This window comes from Lepidochelys olivacea (assembly GCF_965140295.1).
Source record: "Lepidochelys olivacea isolate rLepOli2 genome assembly, chromosome: 5".
In the NCBI taxonomy this organism is placed as follows: domain Eukaryota; kingdom Metazoa; phylum Chordata; order Testudines; family Cheloniidae; genus Lepidochelys; species Lepidochelys olivacea.
This window is the reverse complement of record NC_140415.1, coordinates 96,669,452-96,686,932: the sequence shown is the minus strand read 5'-3', so window position 1 is coordinate 96,686,932 and position 17,481 is coordinate 96,669,452. Positions and strand designations below refer to the sequence as shown.

The 17,481-nt window shown below is 40.8% G+C and overlaps 1 protein-coding gene across 2 annotated transcripts in view; it reads left to right on the top strand.

Annotated features, from left to right (window-relative positions):
• GCNT1 (glucosaminyl (N-acetyl) transferase 1) overlaps window positions 1-3,396 on the top strand; it is a 39,278-nt gene extending 35,882 nt beyond the window's left edge. For both annotated transcript variants that reach the window (XM_084627724.1, XM_084627725.1), the window contains exons 2-3: window positions 154-212; window positions 902-3,396. In XM_084627724.1, the coding sequence (XP_084483850.1) occupies window positions 1,026-2,318 (1,293 nt within the window). In that variant the 5' untranslated portion in view covers window positions 154-212; window positions 902-1,025 and the 3' untranslated portion in view covers window positions 2,319-3,396. The remainder of the gene's footprint in view (window positions 1-153; window positions 213-901) is intronic.
• The last annotated feature ends 14,085 nt before the right edge of the window (window positions 3,397-17,481 follow it).

Here is a 17,481-nt window from a genome sequence, read left to right as displayed (position 1 = left end):
TGAAAGACAGCTTCAAAAGTGCAATTTAAATACCTGTTTAAAAATAGACCACAAAATAGCAATACCATGTCAATTAGAGAGCTGTCTCTAGCAACTCTCTGAAAGCTAGATGACTATGTAACACTAAATTATTTTTTCCCTTCTCTTTTTCAGATCTTTCCTGAAAGAAGCCCTAGGGTCACATCACTGCTCATTCTTCAGTATGTTTAAGGGTCTGTATCACAAGAATAAAATGCTGAATGTGCATGGGGGCTGTATTTCAAATGAGAGGATGAAGTGTGAATCGTTTCCCCAGTAAATGAGTTGTAAATTGAAATGCCAACAAAACTTTGATGGAGTGTGTGTGTAAAATGTCCCTGTTAAATTCAGGTTGGAATATTTACTATAAATACTTAAGCTACTAACACTTCACATTCTCTGTATTGCACAAAACCTCAGTTGGTTCCCTAAATTATTTCATCTGATATGGGTAAACCAGTTCTGTCTAGGGGACAAAACACTTTTCTTTCTATTGCATTTTAAAATGGCAACATTTTTAAAAGGGATTCAGCAGATCTAAGTAATCTATCTTAGACCAGCCATGCCAGAATTAACATGCTTCATCCAATAATGCAGTAGAAATTATGGTATGAGGGAGAAATTAACATTTGAATACATAGCTTCAATACTAGAGCTGGTCATAAAATGGGAAAACTCAGACTGTATCTAAACTTTCACCACCCAACTCATTACATTTTCTAAATTGCAGGAAACTCCTTTTAACTAAACTGTTCACCATTAAAGCAAAGACTTTTAAATCAACTTTTGATTTAAAAGCCACAGGTAAAATGTAGAATTGAATTGCAGAATAACTGTATTAGGAATGACTTGTATTTTTTTGTTTGTTTGTTTTTTGTTTTAGGGCTTTTCCTCCAGTGTGTATACACACACTTTTGAGAAATGAGAACAGATGACTCTGAAGCTTTTGAAGTGGGTTTGAGATCATGAGTACAAAGAAACTTTGTTTAGCCAAGTGAAGGTATCCAATGTGGTCTGAAATGCTGAGAAGAAAATTTCGTTTTTGGCATATTTTACGCTTCAGGCACCTCCTCGTGCTACTTCTTATTTTAGTGGCCTTTTCTGTTCTAAAAAGTAACCAAAAGCTGGACTTCTTGAGTCAGAGACATCTAGAGCTGACTGGTGAAGATCCTACCAGTAATATTAACTGCTCTAAGATACTGCAGGGTGATATAGAGGAAATTCAAAAAGTAAAGCTTGAGATATTATCTGTGTCATTTAAGAAACGCCCTAAGCTAACAGCAAGTGATTATATTAATATGACAACAGATTGTGCCTCTTTTACCAAGATGCGGAAGTATATTATGGAACCACTCAGTAAAGAAGAAGCTGAATTTCCAATTGCCTATTCAATAGTGGTATATCACAAAATAGACATGCTTGATAGACTTCTAAGATCAATCTATGCTCCGCAGAATTATTACTGTATTCATGTTGACAAAAAGTCTCCAGAATCTTTTCTGGCAGCAGTTAAGGGAATTGTGTCCTGTTTCAATAATGTCTTTATTGCCAGCCAATTGGAGAGTGTAGTGTATGCTTCGTGGAGCAGGGTACAGGCAGACCTCAACTGCATGAAAGATCTCTACAGGAGAAGTACAAACTGGAAATATTTGATAAATCTTTGTGGTATGGACTTTCCTATTAAGACCAACCAGGAAATGGTGGAGAAATTGAAAGCCCTAAAGGGTGAAAACAGCTTAGAAACTGAGAAAATGCCTTCCAGCAAAGAAATACGATGGAAAAAACACTATGAAATTGTTGATGGTAAGCTAAAGAACATGGGAATAGACAAACAACCTCCACCTCTTAGTACACCTGTTTTCTCTGGCAGTGCCTATTTTGTTGCTAGTAGGAGATTTGTAGAGTATGTGCTAGAAAACAGCAAAATCCTTGAATTTATTGAATGGGCTAAAGACACGTATAGCCCTGATGAATACCTGTGGGCTACTATTCAAAGAATCCCTGAAGTTCCAGGGGCTGTTTCTTCCAGTGACAAGTATGATGTTTCTGACATGAATGCTCTTGCCAGGTTTGTGAAGTGGCATTATTTTGAAGGGGATGTGTCAAAAGGTGCCCCCTATCCTCCGTGCAATGGAATTCATGTGCGCGCTGTGTGTGTGTTTGGAGTGGGAGACTTGAACTGGATGTTAAAGAAACACCATTTATTTGCTAACAAGTTTGATACTGATGTTGACCCCTTCGCAATTCAGTGCTTGGAAGAATATTTGAGAGAGAAAGCTTTGCATCAACACAAAAATTAAAATGCTATCTTGTGTTTGGTATGACAGCTTCACACTGATAAGGCTGTCATGCAGATAAAATATTATGTAGTGATGATTTATTAGTGTGTTGCACCTTACTCATCGCCTTGGTATGAGCATGAGAAACTCCACTTGGGGTATATATGATATGTTCGGTTCAATTCAGTCTCACCTGACTACTTTTCCCCCCCAAATTTCCATACCACATACTCTTATTATTGGAAGAGGTCCAAGCCTCAAAATGCATATTTGGGGTCAAGAGAGCTCCTCTGGTAAGTCCAGCTATTCTTGTGTAACATTTCAGTAGTAGCCTTTCAGGTTTTTTGGTTGTGGTGTTTTGTTTTTTGATCTCTGCTACTATTCAATTCAAAGCCTTAAAAAAACAGAACCCCCTGATCTTGTGTGGCCATAACTCCATCCTTTTTCATAATCTTCTATTACTGTTGGGCATGGGGTGGAGAGAAAGCTAGACTGAGCAAGCATGTAGATGCAAAAGGATCTCAGGGAAGGCATGTCAGGAATTCTTTAAAAAACAGATAAAAGGGAATTGATCAATATGCCAAAGCTAAGACTTTTGCAGTGGTTCCACATGTATTCTGGGATACATACTTCTGAATCTTCTTTTCTGAAAACCTTGAATTTAAGTTGAAATATTCACCAAGCAACTACAAGGCCTTGTGTTTAAAGTACACTTCTTACAGTAATGTTTTGTGTGCTTGTTTTAGTTTAAAACTATTTTAAAGTTGAACAATTACATTTTAATTTCAGAGACGACATTTATAGCTTTAATCTGCAATGTCCATCTTCTCAGGGGAATTTATTATTCTGGGCCTGTTAGGATATAAATGTTTGATATCATGTTTATTTTTTTGTGCATAATGTCACTTCTCTACACTTGTAATTTTTTTTAACTAGTCTGAGGATTGAATTAATTCTTTTATGTTGCAACTCTAACCGTCGGAGCTGCTGGGCTCAACATTCTGAAAGAGTTAACGTACATCAGTCTACCCACTTGTATCTCAGAACATTTAAACAGTTACTGAATATTCAGACAAATAAATTATTTTTCTAAGTGAAACTCTGTTTTCTCTTGACATTTGAAAGTCCTCTCAAAGCACTGTCAAAATATAACTGACTGTGATACAGTTAGCATGATTTGGCCCCAAGTTAACAAATCTGTGCCTTGCTCAGGTAGGTGGCTCCCAGTCAGAGTAAATTCAGTGGGGCTACTTCTGTGCATAGAATGGAGGATGTATCTTCAATGTGCATTATAACAGGACTGACATAAAAGTAGTCAGCCTTTTAGGCCTAATTCTTGAAACTACTTCCAAACTTCTTGGGATGAAGAAGATATGGTAGCCGAGACTGACGCTTAGTATAGTGGGTTGTACACCTATAGTAAGCGATTAAAGTTTAAAAATGTGTATATACTTTTTATTATTTTGATCCTTTAAATATGTGTAGATGAACAACATTACTCCTAGCAGGAGTTCTATTGAAACCAGTGTTGCTATTCATATGTGTAACTTAGCTGCATACTTGTTTGCAAAATTATACCCTCTGACATCAGAACTAGGGCTGAGAAACCTGCTGTGGAGAAAGTCATTAAGGAAGATGGAACACAAGGTATAAATACATCAAATTTTCTGAGATGTAGGAATGGGAAGAAACACTTCAGGTCTCTTTTGGGGACACACTTCATTTTGGTAAAGACAGTTAAATCTTAAAAAGTACGGGTCTGTCTTCCAAAGGGATCTGCAACAACTTTGAATGCTATCAGAGGAAAGTTCTAGCTGACTTTTTGTCTCTGGTAAGGCCTAAAAAAGCAGCTATTGTGGTAGATGTGACAAAAGCAAGATTGTAGACTACACTCAAACTCCTTGAATGTAAGCACTGCCTTGGTGTTAAAATTCAAACTATTCCTTAGTGCTGCTTTTACTGCAGTCTGATAAATTGGATAAAGACAGTTGTGAAAGTTTCTCCATTCAGTAACTACCTATTGTCTAAAACTGTCATAACTTAATTCTTTGGAAACATCTTTATATATAGTTGCATTTTAACATAGGAATTCCACTTCTGCATCTAAATTAAAGATAAAGCCTAGGGGTTTAGGCCTATATCCTGTAACCCACTTACAATATTATTCTCTACTTTATATGAAAAGAGCAAAAAATTTAACTTGATTTCTCTTCCCTTGCCCTTCCAAAAATGAATATTTCTAAGGATCTGCGACGTTGTTACCTCTGCCAGTTTTAATCAAACACAAGATTTAGCCCATTGCCATACACAGTGAAAACTTCAATATCCTTTTTAAAAAAAAAAAAACAACCCCAAACCTGAAGCAACTGATATTTCTTTTAGCACTAAAATAAGCTGCCCCTGGCTTTAAAACTTTGGGTTAACTACTGCTTTAGGTAGGGTTGTCAGGTTTTTGAATGGAATGCCTGGTCAAAAAGGGACCCTCGGGGCTCCTGTCAGCACTGCTGACCACGCCATTAAAAGTCTGGTTGTTGGGGCTGGCAGGTTCCCTACCTGGCTCCACGTGGCTCCCTGGAAGTAGCGACATCCCTCCCCTCCTAGAAAAAGGCTGGCACCTGCAGGTGGAGACAGAGCGCAGATTCGCCTGGCCATGCCTATGTCTAGGAGACAAGGGCCATGTCTCGGCTTCCAGGGAGCCCCCTGAGGTAAGCGCTACCTGGAGCCTGCACCCCACACCTCCTCCCATACCCCAATCCCCTGCCCTGAGCCCCCTCCCTAAGCCTGCACCCAACTCCCTGCCCCAGCCCTGAGCCTCTTCCTGCACCCTGAACCCCTCATTTCTGGCTGCACCCTAGAGCCCACACCCCTAACCCAGAGCCTGTACCCTCTCCCATACCACAACCCTATGCCTCAGCCCAGAGCCACCTCTCATCCATGGCCCACCCCAGAGCCCACATCCCATTCCAGAGCCCTCTGCCGCACCCTGAATCTCTCATTTCTGGCCCCACCTCAGAGCCTGCACCCCTCATTCCCTCCCACACCTCTGCCCCAGCCCAGGGAAAATGAGTGAGTGAGATGGTGGAGGAGAGTGAGTTATCGAGGGAGGAAGGATGGAGTGAGCAGGGGTTGGGCCTAGTGGAAGGGACAGGGCAGGGGGTGAGATAAGGGTGTCTGGTTGTGTGATAAGAAAGTTGGCAACCCTAGGTTCAGGGACGTTTGTATATTCCTGGGGAGGCTGCTACAACTAGTCTATAAGTAGCTAGTCTTCCATTACAAATGTAAGCTCAAAACAAAAGTGGACTCTAAAGTATACTGCAATGGTCTCAATTGACCAGTTCCATGGAGGATTTAATCAAACAAAAAGCTTCAGGTAAAAGGCAACAACTCAGAGCAGATCAGACTGGATTCTATACTAATCTGTATACAGTACAAGAAGAAATAACTGATACTATTACAATTGTTTGTAAACTTTTTATTCTGCAGCAATTACTGTTCTGTAGCAGGTCCATTTAACACATGTGGGTCCTTAAGAAAGACTGAGTTTAAGTATGCTATGTGAGCCAAAATCCACAATAAATAAAGCCAAAGCGTAATTATTTGCACTAGCTGCATGTGTGGTGAAACTACAAAGCTGTTTCTGATTGAATTCATGTGCATGCTTTCAACTTTAGTTGCAAGAGCCTCAACCAGTGGTGAGCAACCCCATCAGGGTAATTTGCTGTTGGGCAACATGACAGTTTGTTTACATTGACCAGCTGTGGGCGGCCATGCCTGCGGACAGTCAGTGTAAATGAACTATCTCATGGCCTGCCAGGGGATTACCCTGATCGGCCACATGTTGCCTGTGGGCCACAGGTTGCTCACCACTGGCCTAGACTCCCCTGTAAGCAGTATTTTCTAGGGGGCTGAATTACTTCCAGTAGCTGGGGCTTTAAGAAAAACACCAAGAAAAACTGTGAGACAAAATTGCAAGAGCTGGCAACACTGAAAGCCCTGTCCAGAGACCTACCACCATCACCAGCCACTGCTGCCATCCCCATCAAAAGTATCTTCAATTTGTTCATATGTTTCAGCTTCTGTCTAACATCCATGAATATGAAAAATGCTCTTCCCTAATGCTCCAGTTGGAAAGTGGCAACTTAGATACTTCATCTTCAAACTTGGCTTGACTTCTGAGTTACTTTAAAGAAAACTGGCTTGGTCAACTTTAAAAGTAATGTATGTTTAGAGGTAGCAATTTTCATATGCTTGCACTAACCTTTTCACCAGTAGACCTTGTAAGTAGGATAACTTTAGTTCAGGCAAACTGAATGCTTCCTCTGATGACTAACTCCATGTTTCTTCCCATGCAAATAAAAATGCAAAAAAAGAATTTCAATGCATATAAACTAGCATTAGGGCAGAAGATCTGAATACTCAGACTGGAGTACCTAAGGGTCTTAACGTTTTTGAACCTTTTAGAACAAGCTTTTTCAAAAGCATATTAGTGAGTTAGGTGCACAGGTTCCATTTACTTTCAATGGGATGTGTGCTCCTTAGGCACTTCTGAAATCCCATTTATACTTCACCCACTAGTGTTACATTAATATGGGGGAGGGGAGTCATTTAATTGATTTCTATTGTAACTATGGAAATAGAACAGATAAATAACTATATAGTGATAAAGTAGCACAGTTGTCCTAGTAACAGATACCATACCAGAGTGCTATTTCAGTTGACCAAAGGCTGACTTTATTCCTAAAATGTCTTAACTCTTACATGCAACCTCTTTCCTACCTGAATTTTGCTTTTCAGTAAATCTAAGTCTAATTAGCTGTCACAGACTCTGCCTCCTGTAATATAACACTTCATTTTTAAGTTTCCTGTCACCTTCTGAGCTCTGCAGTTGTAACTAAGTTAGCTGTACAACTGTTCACTACGCCATCTTTCACTTCACTATTGTGTCCCACATACGAAACACCATGAACATCAAGAAATCCCAGGGCAGTAGCCAGCAAGAAGCTATCGGCTGGACAATATGGTATTCACACTATCACTTAATCATTTTTCTTTGCTTTTCTTTCATTGCTTTTAACTTGAACAACTTTCAAATTAAAAAAAAGGGGAAGACTTAAGGAAAAGGTGCTGATTTTTAGGCACAGTATTTACTCAGATTGTTTAAAAATTATTTGAGGACTTAAGAAAAACAAAACCAGCTTTCTTAACTCTGAAACTGCCTAAAAATAGCTCCAACTGAGGTATATGCTGTTGTAAATTGAATTTATTAATGAGTTTTTAGCCAATGATAACAATTGTCCTGGCAAATCATCTTCATTCGTGTATGGTAACTAGAAAAGCTGCATTAAAGATTGAAGTTTAAGTTTGTCATCCACTCTATGGATTCTGGTTATGTGGAATGAATCAAAGCTGTCTTTCTAGAGAAGGATCTTAGAGGGCAGCAGTTCACTAGATGTTCTGTGTTTAAGTGCTTTGATGCAACCACAGCCATGACAAATGTAGATTGATGGCCTCATAGTCTAAAAAGCAAATCAAGCGATTGTCCTGGCATATAACTAAAACTTTATTTACATCAGTTACTCTAGTAATTAAACAAATTGACTGCACTGTGTAAATATATGGATTCCTATTGAAAATATGGCATACCAACGATTTAACTCTTGCCTATTTAGAAATCAGTCTTATCTACTTAATATCTGACTGAAAAAAGTGTTCACAACTACAGCCTCTGAGCCAGATCCTCCAGCCCTTCAGTGGGAGTTTGGGGGATCAGTGCCACTCAGAATCAGGCCCTCTTACACTCACAGACAGCACAAGAAGATAAGCATGTTGTATCAATAATGAGAATTCATTCATTAATAGTGTGACTTGCTGCACAAAAGCCCCAGTTCTATATTCAGTCAAAAGAAACTTCTGATCCACAGATGCCCCTTCAGTCTCTTTAGCATGAGAGGTTGCTCCCTATACTAAAGGACTAGCAGTTGTGAAATGCTCCTCGGTGAAGACTGTTGCTCTGCCCAAACTCACTGCTTTTCATCCAATCCATGGCAACCCAGCTCATTGGAATGATGCTGGGATCCTCAGTGTGTTTTCTGATGTCCAAACATAGGAGCCGCTTCTTCCGCAGCGGAGTGAATGCCACTCAACTACGAAGGATTTTTGGAAGGCTCTCTCCTGCTTAACAGCTCTGCTCTGTGAGACAAGGTGGGTGAGACGCAGCTACACCAACACTGCATACATGTTCTGGTCTGTGTCAGCAAGAAATTGAAAGAGGCCATATGAGCCTAAGGTTTAACTCCTCCATTCCTTTAAGAGGGTGCGACTAGCCTGCACAAGGCCTCATGCATCTTTTAAAATCAGTGGTGTTAGTCCTCAAAAGGTGCATTTAGAAAATTACTTGGTGATTAAGTGTGATCTGATGGTGTCCTTTGGGCCAAAAATATAGGTCTTACATTAGCTGAGATTATTAGAAATATTCCTGCATTTTTAACATTTCAAAGAAAACCTTTATTTTCACAGGTAAACAGTGCATCCCAACTCACACAGTCCCCCAACACACAGTCTCTCACACGGAGGCTTGCTTGCTCACGCTCTCTCTCTCTCACACACACACCTCATCATTATTATTATTGTTATTACTGCTTGTTACTTCCTGTCACAGTGCTCGTGGTGAGCCAGGAGTGGCAAGGGGTTGCAGGAGGGCTGTGGGCTCTGGTAAGATGCAGCCTCCTTGTGACAGCACGAAGCCTGCCTTGAGACACTGCCGCAGCGTCTGCTGTGTACGAAGCTTGGTGTGTGTCAGCAATTTGGGAGTGGGGTTTGGCTGTACCACCTCAACACACTGGGGTCAGCGGTGCCAGCTGGGGACTGCCTTCAGTGGAGCATAGGGTTCCCGTAAATCCTAAAGATGGCCCTGTCTAGGTCTGTTTTCAGTGGAGCATAGGGTGCCCATAAATCCAAAGGACGGCTCTGTCTAGGACCCAAGTCAGAATGGGGAGGCAACTCTCTAATACAAGGATATGGAACGTAATATTTCTGCCTAAAGACACTGGGTCAAATTCTGCCCATTACACCCAAAATCAATGAAGGGACACAGGACTAGATCACATTTGTTTCATTAAATGGAAAAATACCATGGTCAGACTTTTCACTTTGAAAGCAAAAAATTTTTTGGAGAGTTGGTTAGTTTAGAGAGTTTATATCTGTCTCGTGTTTATATTGTGCCTGTCACCATAGAATGTAGGTAAAAATGAATAAAGCATGTTTTGATCTGAAAGGTTCCTGCTCTTCACTCCTTGTCAGTGTCATTTTCTTAAATGGGATTATTCTGTTTATCTGCAGGGGAAGTTTTGCCCGTCACTTCTTCTAGCACTGTTTTATGGAGGAAAGGCCTTTCCATAAAGAAAAGATTTACATTTTCCCCTGAAAGTAGAAAGATGGGTTCATTCTGATCTCTGACGGTGCCACAACTGGGGGTTTTACATAAAATCAGGATGCAGCATAAGAATTATATCCCCAAATCTAATGGACTTCTTTCCCCAAGAAGTGTCTAGCTAGATTTTCTGAAAGAGACAGATTGAAAATAATAAATTCAACACAGAAAATATCTATTGGATTATCCAGCCCACCCCTCTGCTTGTGGAAAATTGTTCACTACAACACATTAGCTATCGATTTGTCTAATCTAATTTTAAATATGTGCAGGGATGAGTCACCCACCATTTGCTGCTCACGACACTTACTCCCCAGTCTTATCCATCTTGCTGTAAAGAAGTTTTGTTTTCATGTCTTTTCAGCGCTCTTGAAAAGTGGGCGAGCCAGAACTTTTCAGAATAATACCAGCTATGTCCTTGTACATTAAAAAGATGGGCTAATTAATAGAACTGGTTGAAATTGAACTTTTTTCCCCCCAAAAAAGTCCTTTCTAAAAAAAATTACATTTTGTACACAAATTGTTGTTGACATTGTTTTTGTAAAATTGTCTATTTTTACAAAAATAATTTAAAGTAAATTCTGAAAACAAATTTTAATTTACCGAAAACAGGTTTTGGTAAATGAAAAATGTCAAACAATTTTGATTTAAAAGAATCTGGTAAAAGATATCACTGAAACTTCCACAGAAAACAGGTGCATCTCCAACCTTGGGATCTAGAAACAACTTTGGCAACTTTTGCCAATTATTTTTTCCATTTTTTTTTTTGGCAGCTCTGTCGTTAATAAACACCTGCTACAAATGTGATCTCATTTCTATGTTTAAAATAATTAAGAGAAGCACACAACAGGCTTCTAGCTAATATAATTTCTTCTTTCTCACACTACTCACCTCTCTCTTTCCCAATTTATCTGAATGAAGTAGTTAAAATCAGCTTCCCACTGCTGCTCTGACCTGTTTATGGTTAAGGTTCTGTACAACTCCACCCTATTACTACCATCATTTGTCACTCCACCCAATTTAATCTCAGCTCTCATTTCATATTGCTTCCTACTAGTCTTTTTGCTCCACTAATGAAGCCTACCTCACCCTGCCCTTCATTTCATTTTTTCATGCCTCTTCTATGCTGGGAAAAATTTCTTATCAAAATCCATCAGACATCCCCTCCCCCTTCATCCTCATTCTTCCTTAAACTTTTTTTCCCCTTTCTGTAAAAGTGCTGTTTGCCCCTTATTGTTTGTTTTTTAAATAGATATTCTAAATTAACAGCATTTTCTGGATTTCTCCACTTTTGTTTGCGTCCTATCTGCTTATGCATTTAGTAATCTTTTCCTTTTCCTCTTGTAGAGGGCAAAGCATACTATGTGTGCACTTAATTAATGAATACATTCAATAAATGAGGTAGGATGGTGGTTCTAAATACCACTTTTCAGGCAGATTTTAGGGGTGAAGTAATGTGGGGAACGATGACCTATTGGGACAAATTCATTCCAATAACAGCAATGCACCAGCAAAGAAACACTCTCCTTCTGAGCAGGATGGCTATCTATATCTAAAGCACTGGGGGACTAAAGGCATTTAAGGAATGTTGAGTAATGCTATAGTGGTCCAAAATTTGGCTCCAGAGGTACTGGCTTCTGAACAACCTATTTGGTAACCATAGAGACAGATAAATTCTTAAGCAGAGAGTCTCTGCACTACATTTTTAGAAAAAAATATACATTTGCCCATTACTCAGGTTGGCAAACCTTTCAAAAGACTTGGAACCAGGTCTTTCTTGCACCCAGTGAGGTCAGTGGGAATCTTACCACTTACATCAGCTGGAGCAGAAACGACCTCCAGTCCAAGCTCCAAGTTTGTAAAGAAACTAAGTGGTTTCAGGTTCTGTTGTGAAATCAGATCTCTACTTGTAACTGTTAAGTGAAATGAACAGACTAATCTATTGGGTGGCATAGTCTTTTTGCGGGTGGAGGGAGCATACATATTTCTCCTTTTTAGAGATCTCTCTTCAGTCAGAGTCAAAACAAGGTCATTCCCTTCCAAGGAATAGGAAAATGTGTGCCACTATATTGAAAGGCAGCATAGTGCAGCATAATTGCATAGATGGCTGGTGTGCTACATTCAGAAGATATTTGCATAGTCAGGTCTTTCAGCTGATTTCAGAGGAGTTGTGATTTATTTTTATTAACCACATTTTATGAGCCATGTTTAAAAAGAAGTTGACATGCATTTTATGAGCCCTGCTTCTTGCCTCTTTTTTTTTTTTTACATATAGGGAACAGACAGGAAGAAGAGGAGCAAGGGACTTGTTCAGTGGTTTAAAAATGCTTGGCACATCAAACTTCTAGCACCTGGGAGTGGAAACACAAGTGTGTATGTACTTAAATATATTTGGACATGTAAATACCATGCAAAATGTTGACTGTCTAACAGGGCCGGCTCTAGGTTTTTTGCCGTCCCAAGCTCCGAGAGCGCAATTGCCCAAGCAAAATGCCACCCCTGGAATTGTGCCGCCCCCAAGCATATGCTTGGTTTGTTGGTTCCTAGAGCCAGCCCTACTATCTAACCTTAACAATCCAACAGTAAGAACAGCCTAGATTTTTCAATTCTGATGTTTAATGACTGACAGGGATGATCCTATCGTTGTGTTTGTACACACACATAGTTACAGGCAGTATAAGTGCTTATTCTAACACATGACAAATTTTAAAAGGCAGAAAACTTGGAACATTTGTTTTTTAGACTTGTTAATCTCCAACCATGTTATAGGTTTTAAAAAAAAAATGTATTATCTGTTAAAGGTGATTTCAGTTTCCGCTAAGTGCTCTCTGTCATTTTGCTGGCAATGGAAATAAAACAAAAAGTGGAGTTTTTCCAGCTAACTGGCCTTACTCCAGTTCTCTGCCCAATATTTGGTTCTGATGTTCTTTCCTCCACTACAGCTACATGAAACTGACTTGAACTACTTAGCGTTAGATAAAGTCACTTTATTATGGTATATAGACCTGATTTGTTCTTTCAGATTAGTAGATCATCAGGCCTCTAAACAAAAAATGTTGTTTGAATAAAGGCAAAACCTATTATTTATATAACTTAGTGTATATATTTTTAAAACATTAGCTCCCAATCAAGGGCTAGGGCCCGTTGTGGTAGGTGGTGTACAATCACATAGTAAAAGACAATGCCTGCCACAAGGAGCTTGTGATCTAAGGCAGGGGTGGGCAAACTTTTTGGCCTGACGGCCACATCGGTGTGGGGAAATGGCATGCAGGGCCATGAACGTAGGGCTAGAGCAGGGGGTTGGGGTGTGGGAGGGAGTGCAGTGTGCAGGAAGGGGCTCAGGGAAAGGGGTTGGGGCAGAGGGGTGTGGGGGGGTGTAAGGGGGCTCAGGGAAGCAGGTTGGGGTGGCCCCTGGAGAAGGGGGCATAGAGGGCTCCTCATGCCTGGGGGTACCTCCCCTGAAGCTCCCGTTGGCTGCGGTTCCCCATTTCTGGCCAATGGGAGCTTTGGGGGAGGTACCCACAGGCAAGGGCAGCGCACAGAGCCCTCTGTGCCCCCTCCCCTAGGGGCCACAGGGACTTGGTGCGAGGCGCTTCTGGGAGCAGCATGGGGCCGGCAGTGCCACGGGGGTGGCAATCCCATGGGCCGGATCCAAAGCGCTGAGGGGCCGGATCTGGCCCGGGGGCCGTAGTTTGTCCGCCCTGATGTAAGGCCTTGATCTTATGTTTTACAGTGTGTGGGCTCGGAGCGCCATTGACACCAGTGTGCCCACACATTTGTAAATTGCTGGATTGGGGCCTAATTCAAGATGAAATGCCATAAGTGTGATGCTCAGGTTGGTTCTCAGTCATTCTTCCATTTCACCTGCCCCTCACCCCACCCCATATAGCTTTTAGGAAAAAAGTGAAGACTCTGGCTGAGTCCCACTGCGACTTTGAAAGCAGATTATCTTGGGGTTCAGAGGTCTAGATGTTCCACTCAGCAGCTATCTGAGGAAATAAGAACAGGATGACTGCAGGGCTCAAGATAGAAAAAGAATAAATTTCTACATGCTGTGAATTGAAAGACTTGCCAGAATTTGGTCATAGCATCTGAATGCTGGTCATAAACATTTCAATTTAGTTACACTGAAATAGGTTTAACCTTAATAGAATATCATGAAGATATATCTAATATGAGCAACAAAATGATTAGAGGCATAGGAAGACTTCCATAGGAGGAGAGTGTGAAATTATTAGGATGGTGAGAAGATACATGTTCAGTTCAGACGGAAGACAAGTGAGAGGGGACACGATAGATGTGTACAAAACAATGAACAGAGGGGGTACAATTGGAGTCTCCTATTTATGCCCATATAACATAATAATAAGATGGTATCTAACACAATTAAAAGATAATAAATTTTAAAATTGATTACAGGAAATATATTTTACCACCACAAGAAATCACTGAGGCCAAGAGTGTATTCAAAAATGCATTAGACATATATATGGATATTGAGAAATCCACCTTTACTTTAGATCAGACAAAATGTATAAGGGATATAACCCCTCATGCTTCCAGCTATAAGCCATCTGCTGACTGGGCTGAGCAGGAAACTTCACCAATTCACCATTTATTCTGTATTTGTCTGTTAAGTTTCTTGCAGCTTCTTAAGAAGCATCTGGTACTAGCCTATGCCAGAGATTGGATACCAGACTCAATGGACAATAGGTATGTATGATATATATTCCTATGCATATTGTAGTGTTATTTGTAGAAGTCTACCCTCCCAGGTAAGCTTCAGCAGTAGGAAATAATCACTTATAACCTGATACCCTACTTTTCACTGCCATCTTTTTTTAACGTCTTCTCTGATACCAAAGGTTTTTTTTAAATCTAATCACAGAGGGTAATCATTCATTCTACATTAAACAGTACCAACCTTCATTCTGTTATCGTTGGTTTAGTTTGCTCACATCAAATGATCAGACTTTTACTTTATTTATGTAAATATTAAGTTACCTGGTGGGAGGGTGTAGACACTGAAAAGTTTAAGATAAAAGTCCATGTCCTGTTGAAAAGTTCCAGCCTATTAAAGAAAATAACCCTCCAAATCTTCAAATCTCTAAATCCTGTATGGCCGAAGCCTGCATTACCTCCCCTCCTCCAAGCTGTGTCAAGCTGTGTACATTGGTGACTTTAATAGCAACCATTTACAATGAGGCTATAATAGAAATGAGGCAGCTGGTGAGCAACTGACAGATTGGGTTTGGGTTCACAATGTCCACCTTCTTTTTGGCCCCAAATCCCCAGGGACTTTTCAGTCAGCCTAATGGAATACTGAAGATAATCCAGACCTCTGCTTTCTGATGAAAGTGATGTCCCTCTGAAAACTTCATAAATAATGCTTGGAAACTTTCCCTGCAGCCAGCGCTGCCTCACTATTCTGTACATTGGCTTTGGAGTTCCACAGATTGAATTGATGCCAAAACTGCACTGAAATTTCCTCAAAGGGAATTGGGTTGCACACACTGCAGAAGTTGAAAATGAGATACACTATGGCCACTTTGTTCACCTTCTGATCAAAGCTGTCACAAATCATGTTCCTTGTGGCTACTGCAAGGTCAGTACCACTTGCTGGCAGCCAGAGCCAGATGCACTTTTCAAAGAGTATGAGACGAGCAGTGAGCCAAACACAGAAAAAGCAGTCAAGTAGTCATTGAAAAATGCCCACCTGAAGAGATGGACTGAGACAGTGGAGGGTCTTACTTCACTCATGCCAAGCACAAGCCTGGGGACTCCTCTGTAAGCTTGGAGTCGCTGACCCAGTAAAACACAGTCAACTGAAAGTGGCAGCCAGTGCTGTCATCTCACACCTTCTCTGTAACTCATTGACCAAAACTGACTAGCTGTCTGACTAGACTCATAGACTTATAGATATTAAGGTCGGAAGGGACCATTATGATCATCTAGTCTGACCTCCTGCACAATGCAGGCCACTGAATCTCACCCACCCACTCCTGCAATAAACCTCACCTATGTCTGAGCAATTGAAGTCCTCAAATCATGGTTTAAAGACTTCAAGGTGCAGAGAATCCTCCAGCAAGTGACCCGTGTCCCATGCTGCAGAGGAAGGTGAAAAACCTCCAGGGCCTCTTCCAATCTGCCCTGGAGAAAAATTCCTTCCCAACCCCAAATATGGCAATCAGCTGAACCCTGAGCATGTGGGCAAGATTCACCAGCCAGATACCCAGGAAAGAATTCTCTGTAGTAACTTGGATCCCACCCCATCTAACATTCCATCACAGGCCATTGGGCCTATTTACCATGAATAGTTAAAGATCAATTAATTGCGAAAATCATGTTATCCCATCATACCATCTCCTCCATAAACTTATCAAGCTTAGGCTTGAAGCCAAATAGGTCTTTTGTCCCCACTGCTTCCCTTGGAAGGCTGTTCCAGAACTTCACTCCTCTGATGGTTAGAAACCTTCATCTAATTTCAAGTGTAAACTTCCTGATGGCCAGTTTACATCCATTTGTTCTTGTGTCCACATTGGTACTGAGCTTAAATAATTCCTCTCCCTCTCTAGTATTTATCCCTCTGATATATTTATAGAGAGCAATCATATCTCCCCTCAGTCTTCTTTTGGTTGGGCTAAACAAGCCAAGCTCCTTGAGTCTCCTTTCATAAGACAGGTTTTCCATTCCTCGGATCATCCTACTAGCCCTTCTCTGTACCTGTTCCAGTTTGAATTCATCCTTCTTAAACAGAAAGCTCAGAACAAGCTCTTTTGAAATGTCCAACAAAGCCCCTCCACTTCAGCGCTATCATCCCCATGTACTATAGAAGAAATGAACAAGGCATTTACAGCCACTACAAGTGGTAAAACTGCTGGTGAGGATGGTACTTATCCTGAATTCTTCAGCATTTGTGGCCAAAGGGACCATCATGGTTGGCAGACCTATTTACTGCCATATGTTCAATGGGGAAGATCCCCAAAAGCTGGTATGAGGATAATCATTGCCCTCTTCAAATATGAGAAACCACCAATTTCACTGCTCTCCACAATTTTGAAAGTTTATGGAGAGGGTTTTTCTGGCCCATCTCATCCCTGGCTTGGAGGCCATACTGCACAAGAAACTGGCTAGTTTCTGACTGGGATGAAGTTGCCGCAACCAGGTTTCTGCCATTACTAGTCACAGTGAGGCTGGCTTCCAGTGGAATCTAAAAACCAGAACAGTGCTGATAGATTTAACCATCTCTTCTGATACGATATGGAGATTTGGGCTATTGCTCAATTCATCAAGGGTCATCAAATGCCATAGCACTATGCAACTCCAGGACATGATGTTGAGCAACTGAAAATACTGTGTCCTTTTTGAATGGGCAGATCAGCAAAGCATGCCCACTCAGGGATCTATGCTGTCTCCTCTACTGTTTAACATCTACACTGAGTGACTTAGCGAACACATTTATGCTGATTGCCTTATACTGCAAGAGCAATGCTAAGATCTCACCACCATTGGTGACACCTTCTTCATTGACTTTATGAAAATGGTGGAATACTTTTCAGTGCTCGAAGTTCCACACCAATGCCTCCAAAACCTTGGTAATACCCTTTCACCTAAACAGCAAAGCCACCAAGAAATCATTTTCTTGTCATGTTTTGCAGTCAACAGGTCCAAAATTGGCCTTATCTGAAGTACTTGGGTGTAACCTTGGACAGAAGCTTGACTTTTAAAGGCCATCTGGAAAAGACGTGCAAAAAG